The sequence below is a fragment of the Phalacrocorax carbo genome, chromosome 7, assembly GCF_963921805.1.
Source record: "Phalacrocorax carbo chromosome 7, bPhaCar2.1, whole genome shotgun sequence".
Taxonomy (NCBI): Eukaryota; Metazoa; Chordata; class Aves; order Suliformes; family Phalacrocoracidae; genus Phalacrocorax; species Phalacrocorax carbo.
The window spans coordinates 3,647,524-3,675,410 of record NC_087519.1 but is presented as its reverse complement, the minus strand read 5'-3'; the positions used below and the strand labels follow the sequence as shown (position 1 = coordinate 3,675,410).

The window sequence follows — 27,887 nt, the reverse complement described above, 5'->3', positions numbered from 1 at the left end:
ATGATGTGGCTGGTGTAATCCCCAACAAGCTCGAGATGTACGTGAAACAAAAGGAGCACAATGCTTGCGTGACAGTCACATTGTCTGAACACGTTTTAAGCGTGCGCTGATACTCCTGGGGAAAATCCCTCAGCCAACCGACCCAGCCACAGCAGCCCTGTTAACGCCCAGATACGGGCAGCATAACGAAGGAACCGCGCTGTGAACTGCAGAAAGCAGATGTGCAGGAAAAACACGTTGCAGAGGAAGGACACAAGCTGCAGGACAGCTTGTGCAGACAGGAATGCAAATAAATGAAGGAGTTGCTTTATCTTTCAGCATCTCAAGCCATAAAGTAATCCATGCAGTCCACAATGCCTAAATCTGCGACTCTGCAAGCATCCTCCCTTGCTGCTGGTGTAATTTGCTCCAAAAGCCCTGTCCTGGGACACAAAGAGTGATGGAGGTGCCAGTCCCTGACTCCTGCTGAGGATCTTTTTGAGAGGAAACTCAAGTAAACTCCTCTGATGACTGAAGCCCACAGGGTGGGCACCCCTATCCTAGCCCACTCTGGTGTAACTGGGTGTAGGGAGACGATGCATCCCATTGCTCTGATATAATCGTGATACAATCATTGCTAATGATGTGATCACCAATCATTTATTTGCACTACAGTAGCACCAAGTGGCAGCAACCAAGAACGAAACCCGTCATACAAGATGATGCACAGACCCGTAATAAAATAAAGCCCTGGCACAAGGACTCTGGAAACCAGACAGGCACAGGATAAGCAAAAGAAACCACATTTCACCAGACAGGAGGAGACTGCGGGATAAAACCATCATCCCGTGTCAGGTACACTGCAGCTGATCCTGAATCTCCAGAGTCCCCAAAAAGTGCCTTATCCCTGGGCCAAAGCTCCCTTCAGCCTTCACCTCCATTTGTTGGGAGCAGGAGAGGAGGAAAAGAAGGAGATATTCTCAGTTCTCTATAAGTAAACAGGAACACCAATAATCTCTGCATTAGTCTTTTCCCAATTTCTGATGAGAGCTGGGTTATACTCCAGAAATGCCGAGGTCAAGCAGTGTTTAAGGAATTTCAACAATCTGACAGCTGCTGCTGGCAAAAATGCTCTGTACACCTGGGGAGAGAAATTCTTGGGCTTGTTGTCTCCCCCCAAGCAGGAGAGGGGGCACGGGGGGGGGCTGGGGAGCAGAGCTCTGCCACAGGCTGGGCTTTGCTATAGGGACCATCCCACACTGACTCTGGTACATGGACTTTCTGTCGTCCAAAAAGCTTGTTAAAGAGAAGTGATCCACTAAAACCAATCTGCAAGGGCTTTTCTCCAAGCAAAAATTTATTTTCTTCCTGCACTTTTTAACGTTACCCTTTCACAGCAGCTCAGGGGCTGAAGTCAGGGCATTAGCAGGGGGATTTCGCAGCGGTCCGAGGGCAAGCACAGATCAGAGCGGCTCGTTTGTTACTCGTTCCTACAGGGGCTAAACAGGGAGCGATAAAGCGACTCAGAGGTTGTGACTAAATGGGCAAAATCCAGGAAAAATCACCGTGTCAGTGTGACTTAAGAGCTGACTTTCTCACTAAACGCATTTCACTGCAAGTCATAAAATGCAGATTTTTTGATGAGAACCAGAATGCACAATAAATTCATATGACCGGCTGGTTAACCCCAAGAGATCTGAAAAACAATACCTTCCCCCTCAGTACCTCAGAGTGCCTTTAAAACCCATGCAGATTTATTGTTCTGAATCACAATACTAAATGTTCACGCTTAGAATAATATGATATTATCATCGTATTATATAGTGATTTCAATATTTCAAAACACAGAGAAATGAAATGAATTGTCCAAGGTCACCCAAGAATATCAGTTAACAGGAGCCGAGACCAAAGCAGAATTCATAAAACACTATTTTGACAATAAAATATGAAAAAAAAAAAATCACACTCTTTGATTTATACTCTAAGTCCTAAATAGGCATTCAGGTTTTTGGGAGTGGGCTCAGCTCCCCGAGTTTGGCCAGACCCTGCCCAGCTCTGGAAGCGGCATTTCCTCCGCTGCTCACCTTCCCCTGCAAAGGCCACGTAACGGTCCCGCAGCTTTGCTGCCGAGCCCAACGCCCGCCGCAGTGCCAGCTCCAGGGCCAGAGGGGACGGTGACCCAGCAGGGACACGGCGGCCAGATGCCAGCACCATGCAAAGGGGTTGACCGTGCCTGACTATCGAGGAGGAGGTTTCCTTCTCCAACCAGAAAAGCTCTTTGATGCAGGGTCAGGAAGGAAGGAGTAACAAAACGAGGGACTCGCGGCAGGCGAGCGCTGCTGGAGCACAACAGGGTTCAGGGCAACGCGAGGGGGTTTGTTTTGAAAGGGAAAAAGGCTCTAATGATACACATGGTCCCCAGGGACTCTGCCAGCAGCAATCGCGGTAAGAACGGGGAGGTCCCCGGCACCACCAGGAGTGACAGGCACTCTAGCAGGGATGGGAGCGTTGCCGGCATGGGCTGTTAGATCTTGATCAAAAGGACAGCAGCACCGAGAGCTGCAGCTCGTGCTGAAAAGGTGTCGTCAGCACAGAGGCAGGCAGCCCCTCGGGAGCATCTCCGCTAAGCAGGCACTTGAAAATAATCAATCACTAGGGCTGGAAGACATATCTGTGCCGCTCACTGCCGGCAGCCCTGCCACCACTGCCAGCAAGAGGGAGGAAAGTGCTGCGAGGAGCCTCCTTCATCCCCTGCAGGCAGCCATCCTCCTCCTCCTCCAGCCGGGCTGTGGCAGTGCCCTACAGGGCAGCGGCTCCCAGAGCCCATCTCCATCATCTCCCTCCTCCCTCCTCAGCCAGAGCTAGGCTTGGAAACCCCGGAGAGGCAGACCTGGCGCTTTCCTGTGGGTGAAGCATTGGCTGAAGTTGCTGCCCTGTTAAGAGAAGAGGGAACCCTCCCACCACGACGAAGAGCAGAGAGCACCATTCCCTTTACCCCTCTACACAAGATGGAGGCGATGGAAAGATCTGCAAGATTAGGCATGGTGGGGTAAGCAGTAACGACATGTGCCCAGCAGCACTCACGTTAGTTCAGAATTTACTGATACAACACCCACACCAGTGAAGCAGCGTCCCTGTGCTACCTCTGTGGCACACCACAGCCTCCAGCAGTGTGCCAAAGCCTAGGGTTAACATGCTAGCACATACCCGCTGTCCTGGTCTAATTTGTGTGCTCCCAGCGAGCATCGCAAAGCGTAAACCTTTTTCACTGGGGTTTAACCCGGTGCAATGGGTTTTCCATGGGGTGAGAGCATGCAAACATCCCGTTACGGCAGCTCTGCTGACATGCAGTCACTGAAGCATGGTCCAAGCCCTTCTACAGACACTTACACACGGTGCCCGTGTTCATCATCCGACTGCTTTAAGGAAGAGAAAAACCACAAACGTTTCACAGACAGGAAACCTGGAAAATATCCATCTGAAATGAGGGATGGTCAGACGAGAACAACTAGCACTTTCTGCCCTGTGAGAAATAATAACTCAGGCCAGTAAATTGACACAAAGAACTTCACCACGTTGGTAATTTACGGTTCTCTCTTCCCTCCACATGGCTACTGTTCGCATAGATCAAGAAAACAGCTAAGTAACAGGCATCAAAAACTCCTAGGTCTTTCAGAACTAGTTAACCTGCTTCCTTTCCCCGTCAGAGTTGATACACACAGCATCACTCTTTCCTCAGCCTCACCCCATTTCACATGTTCTGCTTTTTTACAGCTGGCAGAGGCTAGTTTGACATTCGGTACAGGCGTTAAGTCTCCTGCTCCAGAACCGCTGGCCAGGCAGCCGTTCCGGAGGCTGAAGGCAGGCTGTGAGGTACGAGCGTACGCTGGCAGGCCTCCAGCCACCGGCTACCAGCAGTTATGTGTATCTGATGGACAGGAGGATCACAGCTCATGTAGCGGGGAGACCCTTTGCTGCAAGCAAAAAAAGCTCACAGAGAAACAGACACCCAACCAGCCCTGTGCAGACTTCCCTTGCCTCTTATCTCCAAAGCTGTCATCACATTTCCACAGGGAATCTAGGCTGGTCCCCTAACCAAGAGCCACAGATCCATCACCACTGCTGTCACAGGGGACCACAGTGGGTACCCAGCATCCCAGCGGGGTTCTGACCTGCACAAAGTCCTGCATCTCAGAGGCGACCCTGCCAGCAGGACATAGCCACAATTTGCAGGTGACTACTTCTTTGGCACTCTTACCTTCTCTGAAGGTAACCCACAAATGCTCTGAAGTCCAGAAGCAAGCTGTCCTGTTTTCATATGAGGAGGTTGAGCATATCAAAGGCATGTCTAAGAGGGCACAAAAGTGTCATTCACTCCTGGCTGCTTGACCGGGCTGGCCTGTACGATTTGACTTCATATTTCCTACTTCCTTCATACTAGGAGCAGCTACTGAAACATCAAGGGAGACTGCTGAAGCTAAGAGTGTTTTAAATGAAAAAGAGTGACAAATGAAGAAAGCTGAACTAGAAGGTGACAATCTAACATCAGGTTTAGAAATTGGCCGATGAGTTATTGCTTGAAGGGGCTCCAAGAGATCAGCTGGGTCCCACAGAGGCAGCTAATGGAGGATGGGCAATGGGTGGGTCAGCAGAGGGTAGCACAGCCATGGAAACACAGCGTATTTGCACCCTGATCCTTCCTTCACGGTGCCCAAGGTCATCACTTCCACATGATGTTTTGTGTGCTTTCACAAATAGGCCAAACTTGTGCACATGCAAAGCATGGATGTGGGTTGTTTTGGTTTGCCCTTAAGCTTCGTCACATCCTACCTCCAGCAGCACAAAACCAAACAGCAGGTATGTGATTTTGGTCCTTTTTTTTTGGAGAGGAGACCTTAGGGCACCGTCATTTCTTCAGCTGGAGCTTTCAGACGTGAAAACCTGTTTCTGCCACTGACTTCAAATGTGGATGGAGAACCAAGTTGAAATTCAGCCTGGGGTGCTCAGGGCTTCTCTTTCTCGTCTTCCAAAGCAAGGTTAGCCCGCTTTGGTCACAATGCAACGCTAACAGCCTACAGAACATAATTCCCCCATTAGATAAATAATTGATCACCCTCTGTGCTGCAATTATTTCCAGAGTGGGCAGGTCTCATAAGGAAATGATGAATCTTCCACATTTCCAAAAGAATTTATTTAATGTAAAGCTGCTGTAACTCATTTTCTCACCACCCTCCCTCTACCCAGAAACTAGCGCTAATTTACAGGCAATGAGACAGATTTATCTGCTATCAAATGGACTGATCTGGCAGGAAATAATAACAATCCAGAACCAGGAAGGCGCTATGGCCGGACAGAGGGATGCTCCTCAGTGCTGTTAGCCTAAAGCTCTCTTAAACTGTCCTGGTCCAGGCCAACAGTGGGAAGAAGAAGACAGAAAGACAGTCAGGAGAGTGTTTACTGGTACCGACCTGATACGGTGAGTCTGGCCTCCCGGCTGAACTTCACATTAGCAATATTGGTAGCAACGCAGTGAAAAATCCCACTGTCTTCTGCCCTCAGTCCCGTAATCTGGAGGACCCCCTTGGGAAGCAGCGTGTACCTGTGGCAAGAGAAAAGCAGAAACAAAAACTTGCAAAGCAGGACACGATGCGAAAGCAGGCTGCACACCCATCCAGGTGAGGCAGGCTGGCTCCCCGCATCCCGGTGCAGAGGCGCCAATACCACTCCAGTGCTGCAGCCCCTAGCAGGCCAAGCCCATGCTTATCACTGCATCAGTTCTTGATTTTGTTTTTTAAATATTTGAGCCTTTGTTCTTCTTTTACAGGGATTACATTCCCTGTCTTCATCTTCTGATGCGTCCTTGAGAAAGGATTACTTTTGCTGGAAGGCTACAAAGTAGGTGCTTCTTACTTCATCTGTAGAAAAGCTTTGGCAGTGCATTTGCATGTGAACACAGCGGACGTGGGAGTTATCACTCACCAGCTGAAGCACAGTGACCATGGACGAGCACCAGGTGAAGTGTGTGCTCCACAGTCCCAGCCCCAGGGCTCATATCCACATAATATTAAAACCTCAAATGCTTGGAAAGGCGTGTTTAAAATAGATAGCGAGTAGGCATACATACACATAAAGAAATATTTTATGCATTTAAAACATAGGTACATTTAAATCATGCATGCACACACACATATATGTATACATACATTACAGGTTGCTTGGCAACTGTGTGTTTAAATTGGCTGGTAGTAAGTCATTACATTGCGATGAGTTAATAATCCATTTCCGTCTGGAAGATGAAGAATATCTTTTTCCCTATCAGCATATGGTTAAGTGCCTATAACCCGCTCCCTGCGCTGGGTTCCAAACGCGCAGCTCGGTGTCGGTGGCAGCGTGACAGCAATCAGTTTTACACGTCCCAAAGTTGATTGCAATCTCTCTGGGACTTTAAAATGCCCATTGTTTTGGATGAATTATACCACAAGAAGCCTTCATTTTTGTTAACAATCTGCCCACAGCATTAGAAGATTCAATTCCAAAGCTATTATTCTGCCTTCAAAGGCTCCAAGTGCAAGACTCGGCATACAAATTTATATACACTTTATACGCAGAAATGCACCAAGCATGATTAATGCAGAAATCCAATTCAGTTAGAGAAGCAACCCTCATCACCCAGGCCTGTTGGTGTCAGAGATTAATCTACTGAGCTGACAATAAAAACCTTCCCCAGTAACTTTACTGCTACGAAAAGCCAAATCTGTTCAAAATCAGGACACTGAACATAGGGAAACTGCTTCTAGCCCACATCCTCCAGAGCTTGGGCAAGCTCCCTGCGCTGGAGGAGAAGCAGCTTGGGGCTCTCTGGGTTGGAGAAAAGTCTGGGCTCCTCAGTCTTGGAGCTTGTCAGTCTTGGGGCTCCTTGGTCTTGGAGAAAATTCCTGTTCACACTCAATTCCCTGCCACGTCTCTGACCATCTCCAGACCCGTGACCCCGGGCTCAAGTGGAAAGGAGCAATAATGCATGAAGGACTTAAACAGAACTTCACGTGTCCTGCAGCATCACGCTGGGATGCACACAAGGTGTCAGGCCCGGTTCTGTGCCCCTTACTTTTGCTGACAGCACCTCAGACCACTTGCCCTGCTCTGCCACATCCCCAGTTTAGCACTTCTGCAAGTAAGGAGCCTTCAGAGGAGATCAAGTTTAACAAATCAACCCTGTGCTGGGCTAAAAAAAGCTCAGATGAAAAACGCAAGAAAAAACAAAACCTGACAGTTGCAGTTTTCCACAGCAGGGTTGGGCCTCTTGGGTCCTTCTACTGTAAGTTCACAGCAACGCTGAAAAGGTCAGGCATTGTTCCAGCTCTTCTGTTTTCTCCTGCCTCCAAAACACCCAACCACGTTCTGCTGCAGAACTGACATTTTTAAGAATAGGGGCTTTCAGGAAAATATTTACAGCTTCCTGGTTTTGCCTATTCCCAACGCACAGATGTCAATTCGCGATCAAGGTGTGCTGCGACCGATTGTCTCCCACCATCAGTTGCGCAGCCTCTGAGCTGCAGCTGGGACCGCCGGAGGCTGCCGGCACGGAGCACGCGTTTCCTGCCACCTGTCCTCCGCCGGGCCCCGCCGCCGCTTGGAGGATCAAACCTCGATGAGGGATGTTTCCGACGCGAAGGGAGCAGCCTGTCAAACACAGGAAGCAAGGACGTGCCGTCCCAGGTCTAGGTTGGGGAAGGGGGGCAGCTGGGGTTTCTCTCTAGGAGGGTTGCGTGGGAAACGGCAGCCCAGGGTGCTGCGGGATGCTCTCTGCAGAGCTTCCCTCCTGCCACACACAAAGCATCACGAGGGAGTCCACCTGAGAAGGGAAGTCTAGCAGCCACGGTGTAATTCAGCGCTTGCAAGAGTTCAGGATCCACATGGAAGACCCTAAGTCATGGATCTGGCTTGGAAAGAGCTGCACAAAATGGAACCACAGAAGGGTGATGGATGCCAAAGGTACGCCAGCTCTCCTAGGATTGCTGGGTCGGCTCTTCATGCTGGAAAGTAAACCTGGAGTAGGGCTGATCAGGGCAGGTCAATGCAAGCCCTCAGCCCCTCCAAAATCAGCTAACAGGGTTTATCTAGTTCTCTTGAGAGAGTGTTTGGCCAGAAGGAGCCCAGGCAACCCACAACATTAACTGAAAGAGCCTTCCATGGCAGAAACGCTGCCAAGACACTCAGCCCCGATCAGCTAAGCCCTAACACAACTGTGAGAGCAAGTGCAAGCCTGGCCACATTTGTCCACCTAGGGAAAGGACGGCAGCTCATGGTTTGGATATGTCCTACCTTTCGTTGTCTGTGTTGACCGGCATGCGGTTCTTTTGCCAGAGGATGACCGGCTCAGGCAAGCCATGGATCTGGCACTGGAATCTGGCTACACCACCTTCCTCCACCACTGCATTCTGAGGGTGGATGTGGAAGTCAGACATTGCTGGAAGACACAAAGAAAGACAAAAATATTCACATGTGAAAAGAGATCCACGGCCAACAACTTCACATGACCTAGAAACGCCCTGATTTCCCAGAGACAGTAAATGGGATTGTAACGCAACAACAGAAGGCTGGTTTGCAGCCTCACCTCCTGCATGGAGAAACAAGACTAGTGGCAAGTTCGTGCTATACACCTGCCTCTGCACGTTGAACTAGCTGACTCAACCAGGACAGGAGACGGCGCTCCATGACCCACATGCTCCACAGCGAGGTCTACTGGGACAGGGAGACGCACAGACACTGGCACTTATCAGAGGTCATTCTCAACAGCTCCAGCAGGCTTTGGATCCAGTCTCACATCAGAAAAGAGGTGTCTATCCTTGCTGTTGCTGCTAACGTCTTATCTGCTGTAAATATCCTTCTGATGCGCATGGCTTGACTATTTTGCTTTAAATACCTTGACCAAAAGAGCTCCCAGATGCCTTAGTAAAACTTACAGCCCTTGATTTCCATTTCTGTTTGGCACGTGCTCCAGCTCATTGCGTACTCTGCCTTCCAGCACCGCAGAAGGAACGGTCGCATCCCCATGCTGTGGAGCAACAGGCTTCAGCCGACAGAAGGAGCAGCTGCCAGGAGCTCAGCAGCTCAGCTCAGCTCACCCAGGCTTTTGGGGTTGGGACTACCCGACAGCAAATGACAAACCTCAGCGTGCCCACACAGGATGAATAGAGACCAGCCTGTTTCAGCACAGCCACAGCTGTAACCATTGTGCAGAAAGACTCTGGCATGCTGTTAGAGCTACATAAATAATACAGTAATTATTACTATTAATTAATTGGAAGGTGCTGCCTGTTGACTCTGCAATAAACATATTTGAGGCTAATAAACATCCCAGTGGTTATTTAGCTCGTGATTCATTTATAGTGCCGCATCCGCAGGAAAATCTCTCACATTATCATAAGAGATAAACTCCAAGAGAGCCCCCCGCTCTGCCACCAGCCCAATAATACCCCTCTCCCCAGCGAGAAAGCCTTGTCCCCTTTTACATGCGTCAAGTGTAATGAATGTACCTCTGCGAAGAAACAAGCTGCGTATGTGTCAGCGTGGCTTAATCATTCATCTGCAAACTCCACTTGGGCTCAGGCAGATGGGCGATGGCCATTAGCAATCATACATTAAATATGTGTTGCATTAACCTGCCCCGCTCCCCCAACCACTGCTCTCAACCCACTGACTGCAGATTTGTTAAGCTGATCGAGTAACACGGCGCAAAGCCCTGGCCCTGCATGGCCGTAGGGTTGGGAAGGTTTTGCAGCCGTGAGGGTGGGATGGGCAGCCAGCCCCACATCGGGATGCAGTGATGGGAGCGGGACCGGGAGGTGGCTGTGCAATGCTGCGGGGAGATGGGAACGCACCAGCACAGGGCGCAAGGTTACACAAAAATACATTTCCCTTTCCCAAGATGAAAGCTAATGCAAATATCCTCTCCGGTAGGGGATGGAGCGCACCAGTGAAATGGCAATTTACCCAGTTCATACACGTTTAGCCTGAAAAGGAGACTGCTCATGGCCCAGCGCACTCAGCCGTGTGGGAAGGATCCCAAAGGCTGCTGGGGGGTCTCTCACACCAGGTGATTCCCCTTCCAAGGTGGCAAGGGATGCTTCAAAAAGTAGAGGAGTCCAGAAGTACCCATGGCAGGAGAGCTCAAGGGAGCCTGCAGAACATTTCAAGGCTACCATTCGGATGTCCAGGCCAGGGCAAGCATCTTGCAACCAAAGCTTGTGAGCTCTCATGAAGAAATGAATCCAGGAATTAATGAGAATGATACAAAGCTCATTAATAAAGAAAAAAAGAAAGAAAAAAAGCCAAAAAAAAAAAAAAAGAAGCAGATATTCAGATGCCTGCAGGAAAATTCCTCTCAGATGTGCAGATGCTCAGCACTGAGGATTTTCGGTGGCTGACAGGGCTGGTAAGAAGAGGGAGGTGTGAATGAGAACAGCCCCAGCACAGACTTCGCTCTGCTGGCTACAGAATCCACTGCCGTTCCTTTATTTCAATAATATCACCTCTTATAGGTAAAACTGCAGCAATAACCTCTACTCTTAAAGACACTAGTATTAATATTTATATGAATAAAACATGGAAAGTTATAAATAATTCAGTTATGAGGATGTTAAGTAAAATATTACTCTTCAATGACCCTATAATGTGGCTTTGAAGCACAGTTTTATGTTAAATGCCTAGGAAACACTGTGACCCTTGCCAAGACCAGCTGGTTTGCAGAAGATGCATTAAAAATTCATGCACCAAGCTACAAAATGCTATTTTTTTTTTAACACAGGTTTATGAGTTCATTTACAGTTGCAGAGCCAAAAGCTGTTGTAGCATCTCCTGTAAAACAGCAACAAAACTTGAATGTGAGTGATTACCTGGGATGCTGTTTTCAGCCTGGAAATAAATCACTGGGTGTAAGGGGAGGAGAGGGATAGGAGCACAAGTGCTTTACAGGGCATCGCTCGGAGGGGCTAAATCTCTGCTGACCCATGTAAGAATTTTATATATGTCCCAACCGACTGTAACAAACTCATACGGCGGAGTGCTTCCTCCTATTTGTTACTTGTCTTTCAGCAGCAAACGCCAGGACCCCCGATAGCAGCCGGGTGCTATTGTTTCAGCTGCCACAGAGAAGAGCTGCACACCAGCCCGGGTGGGGTTGGCCATCAGCCAGGGAGCTGCATCTCATTTCTATGCTAATGGCCATAATCATTTTAAAAATAAATACATGCAATCACAACATTCACCCGCGAGCTCCTAAGAGGGGGGACACCCTCTAATCCATCTGCACGCTGTCTCTGTCGTCCAGCAACGCAGCATCTGCGTGCCAACGGAGGGACTGATGCTGCCCCAGGCCCCTTTTTACTGTCATCAGATGGGGTGATGGTCAGCCTGTCCCATTAAACTTCCCTCTGCTGTCTCCATGTGTAGCACGGTACCGTCCACACACACAGTGAGCGTAGAGTAGTCATAGAGCCATAAAAATCAACCTAAACCATGCACACACTCATTGCTCCGTATCGATCCTCCACGGCATGGTGTCTCAGTGCTCCTGCTATCATCACACCTGGATTTTGGCCATGGTACACCCAGGCTGGCACAGGGCAGGGAAAGACAAAACAAAATGGGCTCACAGCAGACGGGGAATGGATCTATCAGCCCTCCCACGCTGCAGGCATGGGTGCACCTTCTACCAAAGATGTTGGCCTAGGCTAGATCCAGGCTGAGTTGTCTACAGTCACCAACGCATGAGGCAGAGGAGTTACTCTTCACCTCTTCTTCCATCACGTTGTATCATGGAGGACCTCTACTAGGATGAGGCTGAATCAGAGGTGAGGTTCTTCCCTAAAGAGAAACCCATGCTTGGGATCTCCCATCGCCTAACCCTCACCAGGATGCACTTCCCAAAGGCAAATGAGGAGAGGTTGAGGGAACTGGGGTTGTTTGGCCTGGAGAAGAGGAGGCTGAGGGGAGACCTTCTCGCTCTCTGCAACTACCCTGAAAGGAGGCTGTAGTGAGGTGGGGGTCAGTCCCTTCCCCCACGTCACTAGTGACAGGGAGAGGAAACAGCTTCAAGCTGCGTCACGGGAGGTTCAGATTGGATGTTAGGAAAAATTTTTTTACTGACAGAGCGGTCAGGCCCTGGCACAGGCTGCCCAGAGAGGTGGGGGAGTTGCCCTCACTTGAGGTATTTAAAAGACGTGTAGACGTGGCACTTCAGGACATGGTTTAGGAGACATGGTAGCGTTGGGTCAATGGTTGGACTTGATGATCCTAGAGGTCTTTTCCAACCTTAATGATTCTACGATTCTATGTCCTACAGACACAGTGCAGGTGAGCAGCAACTCTTATCCTCATCCATATTCACAGAGGATTTGTTCTGGCAAATGAATTTGCTGGGTCTCCCCTAACTGAAGTGCAAACACTCCCTTCCATCCTCACAGGCCCTGTGGAAAGGCCAACAGAATAAAAATGAAAATAGGTTATCAAGAGAAATTTTCTTTCCTCCATGAAAGACTAAATTGAAACCATTAGTGGCCAATCCTTTTTTGCTCAGTACAGCATTAGTGCTAAGCTGGAGATTGACCTAGATTTGATATAGAAAAAGAAAACATTAACTTGGTATGTCAAAGCAAATCCCAGGCCTGTTAGAATCATTAAAAGGCAAACATTATTATCAACTGCAGGCACAAGGGGAAGAAGAAGACTTAAAGGTTCAGTGCCAAGCCTGGTGTTAGGAGAGTATTTGGGAAGCCCAGCTAGTTCTGCAGTCACATTGCTTTATGCTTTGAAGTTACTTACGGGGAAACATACCCAGGTTGGCTCTGACACGAGAGGATGCTGGGGAGGAGTTGAGCATCCTCACCGACAGTGACGCCAGACAGTTCACTAACAGCCGCCCATGAGACCCTTTTCTCCACACTTCTGCCATCAACCTGCTAAATTCAGACCTCTTCCAATACAGGCATGTGGTTAAAGTGCCTCAAAATTAACACAGTCCAAGGAACAAGAGTTTAACGGGGACATGCCTCCAGTACCTGGGCTCCCAGACACCCCTGCCAAGGAGGACAAGCTTCATTAGCTCCATCACAACTGATGAAGGTGAAGCCTGGGAGGCAAATGGTTTGCCCAGTGTGACAGAACATGCCATGGGCAGAGCTGACCACTTCCAGAAGTGGCTCCATCCCGATGCTGGTGACAGCTGCAGATTTTCATATTGAATTTCCCAACTTACTAATAAAACTGAATTTCCCCTCGGGTCAGCAGAACTCAGGGTCATTTTTAAAACACAACGACCACCATGCTAATTACACCCAGACCTAAGCCACTCCCAAACAAGGCTGACAGCTCCAGCAGAACCAACCCTTGGTATCTGTGAGATTTATTAAGCCCCCATCCTCTTTGGTACTGCAACTCCTTCCCAAACACTTTCCCTGCCCCAAAGCAAGCAGCAGGATTACATCTTCCTCCATTCCCTCCTGGCTTAGGAGACATTCACCATTTAGTTAGCAGCCTGCCAGAGAATATTTTCAAAGAAGATGGCAGGTGAAGGCTTCACAGACACAGGCCCCCTGTTTGCTCCCCTCCACGCTCTGGAAATGGAGGATTCTCCTACAAGAAACAGCCGGCTCAAAAGATGGGGGGCGTATGGACAACACAAATCCCATCCTCTCCTCTCTTCCCCCTGCTTTCAAACAGGGACGCTTCCCAGGTCTTGAAGAAAAAGGCATTACATCTTTCTTTACATTTTTTTTTAAAGATGCATTTTTATAAATATAAAAACAGCCCACATCACAACCGCCCAGTGGCTACTCCAGCTGCAGAGCTGCCTCTGCGCCTGCGAGCCGGCCCTGCGTGTCTAATGATGCTATTGTGCGAGCTTGTTGCTGAACTGCCATGAGCCCAATTTTCAATGCAAGTTGCTTTGTGCATAGTGAAGCGTGAACAACAGCGCCGCCCATTTATCTATTTAATTCTCCAGGAGTAGCAGGAGCGGGGGCCTTTGCTTACATCTAAAGGGAAGAAAAATCGCCTTTCTCTCGGTTGTGGAAAGGGAGGGAAATATTAAAGACCAGCCGTGCCTCTCCCAGCACACAGGAAAATCCCCTCTGCCCCTGCCCACTAATCACAGGGGTGAAAACCCCAAATCTCTATTGTCCGCGCTGGGCCTCAGATCTCAAAAGAAAATGGGCTGCGAGACTCAGGAGAGTTTGAAGCAAGGAAGACATTTTGGAGGAATGTAGCTCATTTAAGAGGAACCAAAACACATGGTGAGATGAGAGAGGGAGGAAGCCCCATCTTGCTCTGTGCTGGGCAAATGTAGAGGGAAAGAGGGTCAGTCGTGCACGCCTTCCATTTGCAGTATTTTCAAACAAACGCTCACTTCTCTTTCGCTTTGGCTGTCGTTTTCTCCCCCCGGCGCTGATATGGCCGCTCAGAGCAGGGACAGAGGATGGTCCAGGCTCCCCGCCCTCTCTGCATTTCGTATGTCTCCGTTGTTCTCACACTCAACCAAGGCTGAGTGAAATAAATCAAACAAGATTGAGAAGACACCCCATCAGACAGAATTCTCTGGTTGGGGAACATAGTCTCCACCTGGCCTCTTTTTTTACCCTCTTGCCCTAAGCCCCTGGGACGGGGATAAAAGGGAGACAACCGAGCTAATGCCTCGCAGTGGGACACAGCAGCTGCCCGCGGGAGGGAACACGCAACAGATATTTTACAAGGGGGTGGGGGTGGGAAATCTTCTGCTTCATGACTCAGGTCCACCAGGAGGCAAACTGCTGCCTGATCTGGGACTGTGGCTTCTCAATTTTTTGCATAACATGTGAAATGACTGCGAGCCAAATCCAGCTCAGGTCACCTCCCTGCCCCACTGCAACGAGCGGCGCCGATGGACTCTACCGCTCCGTGATTTACTGTTTGTTTTGGTGCTTTGAGAAGCAAGTGGAAGAAAGCACAGAGCCCTACGGGGGCTGCTTCTGCACAGGGATGATAAATAACCTCTGAAGGTAATGAGCACATCTCCACTGCACACAGACCGCGGGAGGAACAGGGTCAGAGGGAACGTGCTATGGGGTCCCTGGTTGCTCTACCCACCCTGCATGAGCAAAGGACGAGGGCTGGGAGGAGAAGGAATGTCATTCCTGTGAAGGTCCCTGTAGGGGCTTTATTGTGGCACCTGGAAAACTTTCAAATGCCCGTGCTGCAGCTCCACTCCTCGTCCTGAGGCTCCCTTGAACATGCTCCTCACCACCAGCACACCCCAGCCTCTCCTGCACAATCCCACGCACCTCCAAGCCAATCTCCCAGTCCTAAAGAACATTTAGTAGATTTATGGTATTGACGATAGCTCACTTATTGGAAAAATAACTACACCACCATCAGTTGTTGATGCAGGGGCATTCTCCCATAAGTGGGAAAGATTTTTGACTGGATAAATGCAGTCTCTGAGCCGTGCATGGAAATAAACAGGGGCCATACACCCCAAGGGCTGTTTTAAACTGAAATGTTTCACAATTTCTATAAAGCTCACAAAGTGCTATCCCTCTGGAAAGAGACTGGGCCCACACTGTACTGCATCCCAGTATGGCATGTCAGGGAGCATCCCCAACATCCAACACCCCACCGCCCTCGCTATCTTGACTTGGGAGGATAGAGAGCACCGGGGGAGCTGCCTGTGCTGGAGGAAACCCCTGAAAGCAGCTGGCCTTCGCCACGCTCTGCCTCATGCAGCGGCACTGCCCAAATGCTGCCTGCTCAGACCCAAGACCTCCTGTAACATGGCTGCAGCCAGAAATCATCCCAGCCTGGAAATCCAGAGCGGTGAGTCCCAGTGCCTCAGCACAAATGCCCTCTCCACAGCCCAGCAAGCAACCAGGGCTGTCTGAGCATCCTCAGACCGTTCCTATAAACATATTGGTCATTGTACAGAGACAGGCACAGGGGACACAAAGTGACACTCACGGTCACAACCCAAATCCAACATCATCCCTTGAGTACTAATGGCATGCTCCACCCACAAGGCGAAGCTGTTCCTTATAAATCACTTCGAAAGATGCATCTTGGCAATCCCACGGATCAAATTTCTCACTTCCCTCTGTGTTTGGAGCACACAGCAGCATCCCATCCTGGTACCTGCTATGGAGAGCAGTACAGCAGACAGCCCAAGGTGGTTATTTGTCCTCCAGCACCCTCTTGTTTTGCAGTGGAATCAACTAATAAACAGCCCCTTTAGCGCTCTTAAATTGGTTTCAGGGAGAGAAGTTTCTGGTGGAGAGGGAGGCATCGCTGGGAGAGACCTTTATCAGGGAGCGCTATTGCAGTAATTTTTCAAGATGAAATTGCTCTCTGGCTCATGACAGCATTCAGTGTATCCTGAGGCGACCATTTGTGAAGCCAAACCTGTGGTCCTGCTGCCCCACTGCTGGCGGAAAGGGGGAGTATTAAATGTCATAAACAACTCTTAATTTGCTTGGGTGGACTGCATATGGGGCTAGCGATTCTGCAGTGCAGGAGGAGGTTATCTGTCATCATTACAGTGCTCCGGCACCAAGGGTGATGCTGGCTGGGCAACACTGGCTGCTGTCGCACCTGCCCAGTGGCACTAGTCCCCACGAAGCCCTCCTGCATTTCTGTGGGGTGACCTCCTAAGAAACTCCAGCATCACGCAAGGTTCCCACCCTAAAGCAGGGCTCCCCTCCAGCACCGCAAGAAGATGCTCCCTCCTGTTGCATCCACAGCTCACCCCGCTTTGGGCAACGGCTTCTTCAGGTCCTCACCACCTCCCCAGCTTTCCTCTGAAGCACATGTTTGCTCTTTGCAAAATACCTATGATTTAGCCTACTCAGGTGCCCCTGCAGACCCCTGAAATTACGAGAAAATGAAGGGCAAGCTGTCCCACAAGCCCCCAGGAGAGGCTGTCTCGGCGAGGGCAAAGCCAAGCGTGCAGCACGCTGCCAGCAGGCAGGTCTCTCCTGCCAGATTCCCATCCGGAACTCCTCATGTTTTTCCTACTCCTAAACACACAATTAAGACAAATTACATAGTTACCATTTTGATTTGTTGCACAATAACAATGTTTTCCATCCCTCTCCCAAATATTGATGGAGATGGTACAAGAGGAAGCTCCCGCACAGCCGTTTTTGGCCCTGGACCACTTTGTTTGCAGCCAACTGCTTCCAATAGCGAAGCGTGGACGAGCAATCCTGCTTTTCATCAGCTCGGAGAGGCAACGAGCCATCCCAACACAAGGCGTTACCGCAGTCCTTGGAACACCTCTAGGTAGAAGCATCCCCACTCAGACCTCCTGGTCTGCAAAGCCAGCAGCCATCCCTGTTTTTTCGTGCTCATCAATGAGCACACGCTTCATTTCGGCATCTCTAGAGGCGACGGTGGAATCCAGAAGGGTGAAGGAAAGGAAGCTTTTCATCACGACTGCCCACAGAAATGCCATCAGCCCCGCTTTCAGACAGGGAGCTGTCCCGATTTACGGGCTAATGAATTTTAAATGAGATGCATTTTTTAATTTTTTGTTGTCAGCCCCCATTTTTCTGCTAGCAATCATTCCAATAATAGCTTTCAATTTCCAGCATCTGTTTTTACCAGCTCTCTTGTAATTAGTTTACTAACGTATTTCACTGCGCCTTTGTTATTTTCAGAGAATGACTCCATTCCCAGCTATCAGAGATAGTGCACTTCAGTCTATAAGGAGTTTGGCCTTTGTTCCCTTGTGGTTATTCACATGGGGGAAGATGGCTCAGTGAATGACAAGCCTTTCTATCACCACACATTCTCCATTTAATGTCTTTATACTGGCTCATTAATTACCACAGAAAACTCCTTTCCGAATGGAACCTGTGATTTATAGAGGACTTGGGCAAGGTGCCATTTTTATCGGGCCGACAGCAAACAGCACCAGTGCCCGTAATTCACTCTTCATTTTCCCTTCTGCTGCAGCGAGGTCAGCCCCGCTGCTGTGGGAGTTTTGCCTGGGCAAGGGAGCTCAGCAAGTGCCGAGTGCGGCTGAGCTGCGGCCGTCACGCTGCTCCTGCACGGCTCGGGCGACTGAGTCCGTAGAAAACTGAGCTACAGCCCGTTCTGCCCGTGTACTGTGGTACCTGCCGTACAGACTGATGCGCTCCCTTGGGCGGCGGCTGGATGAGGGCCTGGAGGAGGTGGGAATGCCTCCAAGATGATGCCTTGCATCTCTCTATCAAATCTGGTGGTCGAAGGTGTCGCGGTGCGTACAACAAAGCATCTCTTAGCACTCGGCAAAAACCCAAGCGCAGCACGGAGGGAGGCTCAGGCTTTCATTAAGGGCTGGGCAGTCAGACACGATGGACTCCGGAGTACCTGGATGCGCCTCTCTGCCATGTCCCGCTACGCAGCACAGGCTGGATGGCAGGTTTGAGTCCCAGCTGTATCCCTCAGACTCTACAACATTACAGACTTGCAAACATCCCAGCAGCACCGGGTCTGGCCAGGGGAGAGAGCTGTGCAAAGACACCAGGTAAAGGCTCCCTGTAGACCCAAGGCAGCCAGAGCACGGGAGAAAGGCAGCTGCCCTGCCTTCGAGAGGGAGTAAACCGAACAACGGTCTCTCTGTCCGACGGAAATTAACTTTAAATCCTTCAGAACACTATGTCTTTCACCACATCCATACCCTGTGCCGAGCATGATAAACTGCCCCCTTCTTTATTAAGGAATGAAACAAAGGTGGAAAAGGCACACAAGTTGACTAAAGAAATTATTCCATACAGAAAAAACTAGAAGCACTGCCCTAATGCTCCTTTCTGTTCACTTTAACACTGAATTTCGCTTGAATGCAGGTGAGTTTTCAAAACGCCGAGTGCTCCTCTGCTCCCATCCCTTGGCGATGAGCACGGCCACTGTGTTATGACGTTACCTGATCCAGATGGAAGGTGATAATATCAAAGATGTAAAAAGGACTGAACTGCTGTGATACTGAGAAAATCCAGCTTCCTCCAAGGTCTGCTTTTCCTCCTAGCAGCAGCTAAGCCGTTAGCTGTCATCTCATCCCTGTGGCTGAGTTACATATATAAATTCCTGTTCGCTCCTTGGCAATAGCAACAGCTTCCTATTTTGCTGGCAGCGATCCAGGGGAAATTCAAGCTGAATTACAGCCATTCTTCAGAAAATAGGCCAAATCCACGAAAGCAGGACACATGACCGCAGACGTGGAGCTCGTCCTTTTTCTATTTATTTCACGGCGAGAAGCCCCGTTGGCTGAAAATAGCTTATCTCTGGAAGTCCCCCTTTCCGTTTGCGGCTGCCGCTCCTGGCTGCTAGCCAAACTATTACCACCTCAAAGAGAAAGTTTATAGCTCTGGCGTATCAGCCCCACTGTACAGGACGTGTGGTTTGATGTTTTCACCGATTTCTCTCTGGGAGCTCAGAGGAGACAGGGATTGTATTTCTGTGCATGAGCCACAGAACGTTAAGTCTTTTCCTGCGCCTCTGCTGGGATGCTTGTACTTAGGGTTCTTCCCCAGCATCGCTTGTCAGCGTATGCACAGTAGTGAGCGTACACGTATGTGCACACACGTGCATGTATGACACAGCATGGGTGGTAACACAGGACTCCATGAGCCGGGGTTCCTCCAGATGCCCATTCCCATGTCAGGGTGAGAGCTTACATTTCATGCCGGGTCCACGTGAAGCAACCACCCCATCCAAAAGCACCTCCGCACCCGCAGCAAGTCCCCTCTCCTCCCCATGTACCCCGCGGCGCCCTAAATACGACTGGGAGGCACATCGCCCTCCCGAGGCACGCAGATGGACAAATACAAGTAAGGACGCAGGAGGACAGTTAAGAAGGAGAGGGAGGATGGTCACACAGAGGAATAAAGTGGCGGCAGAGTTACAAACAACAAATCTCACTATCTTTATCTTCTTTACCATCCCCAGACCATCACCAAAGCCGAGGAGCACGGAGGCATTCCAGAAAACACAGCTGTCTGGGAAGGACTGGCTTCTGGTTGATAAGAAGCGGGGAGGCTTATCTCCCAAACTCGCAGCGACACCTCACCCCGGGCCCAGTTTATCAAATTAAACTCATTACCTTCGAGGACTCGTTAAAAAGAGGTGGCAGGAGAAGAGCGGTGGGTCAGGGAGGCAACGCTCCCACCACCCCCGGCTCAGCGCACCCTTACCGGCACGTACCGAGCGGCGGCGGCGGCTGGTGGGACAACACCGCCTCCGAGACCACCACCAGCACCAAAATGTCTCGGAGTGCCACGCCAGGGAAGAAAACCCACAGAAAGAGGAGATGCACTGATTTATTGCGAGGCCGTCACACGGCGCTGCAGGTTGCTGTGTGTACGGCCGCGCCACGTAGGGCTGCACTCACTGGGTGCGTTTTCTGCGTATAAGACAGTTTACAACAGCAGGCTTCTATATGGTAGAAAGATAACCTCACCGTGCCTACGGGAGAGCGATGTATTGGGGATCCACCATCCTCCAATCTCCATGCTGTACCACAACCAAATACAATGTTTTGCACATGCAGCTATTACTGGCAAGGAGAAATAACCAAGTCCTTTCTACAGGAAACTTTTAAAACGAGCAGCCAAGCAAAACAAAATGTCAGCCATGAACACTTTCCTAAGGTATTCAGACATATACCTTGGATATTAATATTTTTTTTTTGCTTTTTTTATCATAGCTTAGACAAACACCGGTAACCTAGGTGGTGTCTCTTCTCTCAGAGACCTTTGGCACAGTTTATGGGAACAGGATACAACACGAAGCCCTGTGAACCATGAGGTGAGGCTTGGGAAGCCTTTGAAGAGCATAATTCCCGAGGGGTGCTCCCAACTAGGACAACTATTAGCTCACAGGGCTACGAGGGGCTCTATCGATTTGCTGGGAGTAGGAGAGATGGGAAGAGCCTGTGTTATTTCCTACTGTGGAATTTGCAAATATTTTACCCAAATGAGTTTCAGGATGCACAAACACATGAAGAAGCACAAACGCAGCGGGTCAGGGTGGGCAGGCTGCCGGACTTCCCAAGCACCAGTCCCCTGACTAGGGGACACAGATTGTCCTGCGGGTGTGTGGCGACCATCAGATAAACTCTCTGCAGATGCACCAAGTTCCTACGTCCTCCATCACACTTCCAAACAACGCCTGGCAGCAAAATTCAGTGTCATAGACAGAAGGCAAGAGCAGACCTTGATAAGAAACCCAGCGCCCCATGCCCAGCCTGGAGAAGGGCTCAGCACCCACAGCTCCTGCTGAAGGAAGCAGAGCTAGAAGGAAAGGCTGGACGCTCAAGCTGGACGATGCAATTCAAATTTAAATATCAATATTTGCCTTCAAAGGCTCTCAGTGACGGGAGAGCCATGCAAACCTGCAACCGCCCAGCTACGATGCAGAGGAGGGATGCAGCCACGTCCCTTCTGTGAAGGCTTCCTGGCTTTGCCAGCTGGGTGCACCCGTGGGAGAGGATGATCTCGCCCCGCGCACCCAGGACTCCTCCATCCACACCCCTGCTCGTGCACTTGCTGTCCCTATTCGCTTCCTGGATGCATTTCCCATCCAGATGCCAGGGTTAACAGCATTTAGCCACCTAAGCTCCCTGTTGTCATGAAATTGCATTTTAATTGAGGTTTGTTAAGGGTTTGGGATGCGCACATGAGTATGCAAACTTGCCTGGGCTGGAGCGATGCTAAACGGCAAGAAACAGCAGCGTTGTAAAAGCAATGCAGGTTTTAGAGAGCAGGCAGAGGTCAAACGCTGTGCTTGAACAGTGGGGTTGCAGGGGGGTATTTTTACTGACTTTGAGCTCTGAAGTTGAGCTTTGCCCTGGTGTTCGCAGCACACTGGGGAAATCAGAGCCAAAGCCCCGTAAGCCTGATCTTCAGGGGGCCTTTGCGGGGGTGTTCAGCCCCTCCTGCACCGAGCCCGGGGAATCAGTCCTCTCTCTCCTGAAATATGCATCTTCATCAGAAAAAATACTTGCCCCCCAAAACAGGCACCTCTCTGGTATTAACACAAGAGATGAAAACTCAGTAACAAATGTGTAATTGTAGCACAGACTGTTAGAGACCTGAAAAACTGCCGGGACACCTGAAATATCCAGGATGGCGATTAAATCCGTCTTAACAAAACCTTGTGGCATATAACGGCTCCCCAGGAGACCCACTATGATACCCTAATAACTTGTTTATGCAACCAGATTGCCCAAGAAGAGATTTTCCGTGGGTTTGCACGCACACGGCACTGCGCGCCCCACGTGCACATTCAGGCATGGAATAAAAGACGGGAAATAGCGAACTCTGTAAGATACTCGCGTGGGACAAGGCAGAGGCATCCGTACGGAAAACATCACCAGCAACTTCACAGCCCTCCCCACCGTGAAACGAAATGGATAAATAGAGAGAGAAATAGCTGCGAGGGTGACAACGCCGAAGGAAAATGAAAGCAGAAGGGGTGTGGGGGGGGGGGGAAATCCAGCCCCGCTCGCTTTTGTGTCCCTGCACAATGGGGCACGTCAGCTCCAGAGCCTCCGCAAGCCATCACCCGCCATCTGGCACCGGGCTGGACCGCTAATGGGAGGCCCCAGCGCCCCAGCTGACTCCCAGAGCCACGGGGGAAATCAAGCTGACGAGGTCCCCACATTAAGCCGTCTAAATTAATGCAGATGCGTGGCCCGCTCGCAAGATATTTGGCTGGCGAACGGCAGCAAAGAGAGTGGTATGAGCCAGCTGCAGCACGCCACAAACCCTGCGCCAGCTCGGAGTCACAGCCCAGCCATCGTATTACGCAGGGCCAGGGTGGAGGCGAGCCGCCCTTGCTCGTTTGCAAGGCGGATTGTTGGCAAAGGGATCTGGAAGTGCAGCCCTCTTCGTCCAGCGCTCACAGCTCGACTGCGAGGCGCACGACGCCGGCCAGATGCAAATCCTGCAGCAGCGGGGACGGCCCAGATTAACACCGCCTGCCCGATACGTCGCTCTCAAAACCAGCCTCATTAATTGATGTTGCTGTAACGCCGTACGGGAGCAGATCGGCTAGGAAATTACTGTGCGTGGGCGATACACAGGGAAGGGGATGAAGATGTTGATATAAGCGCTCGGGGCCAAGCTCGCCAGCGGTACCTCTCCCCAGGAGCAACCCCAATGATTTTGGCAGGGTGGACCCCAGAGGACTCACCGCTCCAAAGGAACATTTACTGCCATGAATATCTGTTTTTCCCCTAACACTATGGTACAGAATAAGGGTGCTAGAGCCTGGTACTGAATCACAAGGTAAAATTCAGTGCTGCCCTGGTGAAGCAAAGGGCTGACTGAGCACCTTGTTGAGGACACGAGGTCCAGCTCCAGCCCCTTCCCTTGCCAGCAGTTGGATGAGGAGTGAGAAGAGAACAAGGCACAGGGGATTTAAGATGCACAACTCTCCCAAGGCATGGAAATACGTATTTGGTAGCCCGTCTCCAGCCCATGGGTGACGTGCGATCCCACCTCCTCCCCTGCTCCTAACACAGCAGTGGGCTTTGGGGCCGTGCAGAGACCTGTGCCTCCGAAAGCATCCAGGGTGCTGCCCTGGGGGCATCTGGGTATGCTGATCAGTATCTAATGCTGTTCCTGTGGCTTAAGACGCAGGTCAGAGCTCCCTGAAGGGACTCAGGTCTGGCTGGAGCATGCAAAAAGATCTGCCCCCTCTACCTGGGCACAAACAGAAATGACAACCTTCAGTCAGGAATTTCATATCTCCTCTCCATCACCTGCTTCCAAGAACTGATGGGAACCCAGCTCCGCAGCGGCCCGAGCCAGGGATCAGAGACAGCAGGGTTAACTCAGAGGCAGGCGAAGAAGAGCCTGGGAGGATCAAAGGAACATCGCAGGAGCAGCACAGCACACCAGACAGCTCTCACCGCTGTGGTTTCACCGCAGCGCGCGTCACGCGACGAGCGGCGCTGCCTGCCCGCAGCCGGTCCCCCACACGCTGCCCTACACCGCAGCATGACAGAGGCAACCGATACCCGCGCTGCCTTTTTGCATGCCTTTGCCACGGCTGTAAGCAGCAGCCTGCTTATTGCCAGTGCCGAAAAATAGCCATATACCTCCCCAGGGTGAACGCAACCAGCAGAGACCTCCAGGGAATTGCTGTGACAAAGCCCGGGCCAAATAAAAACCAAATCTTTAACAACTGAGGTGCATTTCAGCATCCCCAGGTACAGCTGCTGTTGCACAGCCCAGGGAACCTCTCAGGGTGGCAGCGATGCCTTGCAACAAGCAGGTATTTAGGGATCCATCACTGTCGCTGACAGCTGAGCTTCTGCTTACAGCACAAGGGTAAACCCAGACCCTTTCTAATGACTTTGGATTCATAACCTATTCCTACAGATGGAAAAATTTATTCCCAAATGCACAGAGACCCACACGGCAGCAGCTTGAGTGATTATAGTCTCTGCTCTGTAGAGCTGCTATCATTTGCAGGGAGGCAGAAACAGCCCCGTTTTACCTAAAGGGGAGGGTGGTAGCATATGGTAAGCGTAGGTTACACTCAGCCCCAAGAGTAATGCTGTAGCTCTTACACAGCTCACGCCACCTCCGAATCACATTCCAGGTCCTTAACGTCCCACCAGAAGAGAAGCAGATTTTTTGCTGGGGTGGCAGAACAGGAGAAAACCTCTCGATGCAATTAATTTGCCTCCAAATTCAAGCTAGTTGAAATAATCTGTTGGTAAACACAAAACACCATTGGGATATATTAAACAAGCATCTTCAGATGAAAATATCACTCATCTAAAAGGCATCACCATTCATTCATGCTCAATAAAACACAAAATGGTTACAGATAGAACTGATGGAAAATGAGAGAGAGAAATGGAAGTAAAGGTAAAGCTGCCAGGCAGGAAACAGCACAAAAAGTAAAAAAAAAAAACAAAAACAAAACCAACACCATGAAGAGGTTGATTTAGCATTCTGCTTTAGGAGACATTTCAAAAGCAGGTTTTAACATCTGATAAAACTTCACTGCTGGTTGCCACGCTGCCTGACAGAAGCACAGAAGGGGACTAATAGCCCTGGCGTACGACATGATAAAACATTTTAAGCTCCATAGCTTTACTTGGCCTTGCTACTTTTAAGGACATTTTATGGTTCACTGCTGTCCCTCAGTGTCTTACCAACAACCCCTGAGCATGCACAAGCTCTCATCTACCCACCAGGCAGGTAGTTTCCTCTAAGACTGAGTTTTTCCAGCCTGCAGATTGCCACAGTTGACTATTAGCACCTGGCTGCTTTGCTGCAAGGAACTGCAAGGGGCTCATTGCAGGACCGTCCGGGCTGGTGACTCTAGTCTTCCTGCCTCGCATCTGGCTCCTCCAGGGCTCTCCAGTGTCTGTCCTGCTATAACGGGGGCCCATTCGAAGGCCCCCCATCTTGCAAACCCTCCATCTGACTGGCTGGATGCTGCTGACTTGGCGTTAATGAGAGACATGGGAGCTCGGTTTTCAATACACTTCTGCTTTATTGATGATTTCCCAATCTAATACAGAGGCAAAACATTATCTGTCTTTTCTTCTCTTATTTCCCAAGGAACAATAAGCCTGGAAACATCTTTCTGCTTCACTAATAGAACTTTTATAACTCACTTCCCTGAGCCCCTGAGCAAAGGCCCTTTTCCCAACGAGAAGCCTGGGATAAGCAGGGAAAGGAGCGGCACGATCTGTATTCACAGCCCGTCCCAGCTCAGGTGGCGGCGTGAAACGTCAGAGTCACACTTGGATGCAGGCTGCAAAAATACTCCCCTTCGCTGGCTGCCCGGGATTGTTCTTGCCAGTCAATGCAGGCAGAAGGCTTTACTGGACACAGGGCAGTGTAAGTCCCACTCCCAAGATTTAAAAGCTATCTGGCCAGTCCAGGAAAAAAAGAAAGGCAACTGAAAACATAAAGGCACCTAAGATGGGGTTTGTTGGCTGGTTTGAGTCTTATTTTGTTTCATTTTTATTTGCAATGCTCTGGTACCAGCCTGCATTTCCTGGCAGCCATCCTGCCATTTTCAGTTTGATTTTACGTTAGGGGAGAAGTCAAAAAACAGGCAAATTTGGCCACGGGATGGACTGGTCCACCTGCACGTCCCTCTGTGTGACCGCAGGTCTCGGCGCAGCCTGCAGCTGCACTGCCACGCTGGTGCTGCTGCCAGGGCAAACTGCTCTGGTTACCGGACAGACTGTGGGGCAGCAGGAGCAGTGCTCTTCTGACCCATACCTCTGCATTTCCAGTATTGCCAAACTGGTGTAGACCTATGGGCAAAACTGCTGAGACTACAGAGCAGGCTTGTAGATACTTGGAGGCAGAAGATGACAGCAAGTTTTCCAGAAAGCGTACGGTCATCAGTGCAACAAATAAACCCAAGAGGTATCAGTAACTTCCACGCTGTATTTCCAGCTGGAAGGAGGAAGAATCGGCACAGAACAGGCTGTGTGCAAGCAATAATGCTTCTCAGTCTTCCTTGTGATGCTGCCCGACACAGAGTAACACTTCACAAATGATGCCTCCCCACGTGGGAGACAACCCCAGCAGGGCGAGCGAGAAGAGGCACAAACCCACTGACTCATGTCACAGCTCTGGGGCTGCGCTGAGAAAGGACAGGGTTGGCCAAAGCAGATAATTACTGGGAAGCCCTAATTAGGAGAATGGAGAGGAAGAACATGGAAGAGGAAAAAAATATCCAAAGCAATATGCCTTAATCACCCTGAAGGAGCCTTCCCCGACGGTCCGCTGCTGCCTCCATGCACACATGGATAACTCTGAAGACTGTTTCTAAATCCAGGAAACCTCTCCTGGCCACAAGCACAGGGTCAGGAGGGGGAAGAAAGGGGGAAGAAAGCTACTGAGGAGGAGGAGAAGGGCAGGAAACCTTTTCTTTTAAAAATCACATAAATCAAGCCAGGGAAAAGACTTCATGCCCCAGAAACCCAAGGCCAGGTTACTCATACATTCAGTCATAAACTCCAGGAAGGAGAGGTCTTTCCTTTCTTTCTGCAAAATGCTTTTTTTATGTCAGGAATGGTTTTAATTAGTGTGCCCAAAGCTTGCAAGCAGCTCTGGGAGCTGAAAAGCCTGCCCCGTTAACGGTCGTAGAGAAAGCGGAGTGCCCCAGCAGCACTCGTCCCAGCTCCTGGGGATGGCTCATCCTCCCGGCTCCACACCGGAGAGCGGGCAGGAAAACAGAGCACGGGGTAGGTGTCCGCATCATGGGAGATGGTCAGGTTTCCAAAGGCCCTCACAGTTTCTTGGCAGCCCCATGCTCCACAGCAAGCTCCAGGTATGGCTCTGAGCAACACCAGCCCTTTCCTCCCCACTTCTGAACGGTTTGCAGAAGTCAACATGAAGACCACTAACAGGCGTTTCACCGAGCGCTGCTTCAGGCTAGAGCTTTCCACGTATGCCTGAATATAGATAAAAGCTCCAAAAGCAAATACCCGGTTATAGGTTCAACTGAGCACACCTCGCCTGCTGAAAGGTCCAAGCCATTTGCAGGGTACACACGCGACGCCCACGCATTTTGCACTTGACCACAAGTTTGTTCAGATCCCGGCTTGGCACACGGCAAACAGCTGGGGAAAAGCTCCCTTTGGAGGTAACATTACCCTTTCCCTATAATCCTTTCGCCCAACCAATGATAATAACTGCTCATTAAACCAGAGTCTTGTTTAGAAGAGCGCATACCACCTCCTTCTACATTAAAATAGCAACCTGACCTCAATAAAGTATAAAACAATTAACTTACTAATTAGTCAACAAAAAACTGTTTCACCCAAGTAGATACTAAGTTGTTAGGAAATCTATTAGCATTTCCACTGTAATTTCATGCTTTGCTGATGATGAATAAAACATGGTTGAATGGGACCTATT

At 50.1% G+C, this 27,887-nt stretch overlaps 1 protein-coding gene across 1 annotated transcript in view; it reads right to left on the bottom strand.

The window, feature by feature from the left end:
• IGDCC3 (immunoglobulin superfamily DCC subclass member 3) overlaps nt 1-27,887 on the bottom strand; it is a 112,373-nt gene that overhangs the window by 41,059 nt on the left and 43,427 nt on the right. The window contains exons 3-4 of the mRNA XM_064456083.1: nt 8,302-8,446; nt 5,448-5,578 (exon numbers count right to left, since the gene is read on the bottom strand). Coding sequence (XP_064312153.1) covers nt 5,448-5,578; nt 8,302-8,446 — 276 coding nt within the window. The remainder of the gene's footprint in view (nt 1-5,447; nt 5,579-8,301; nt 8,447-27,887) is intronic.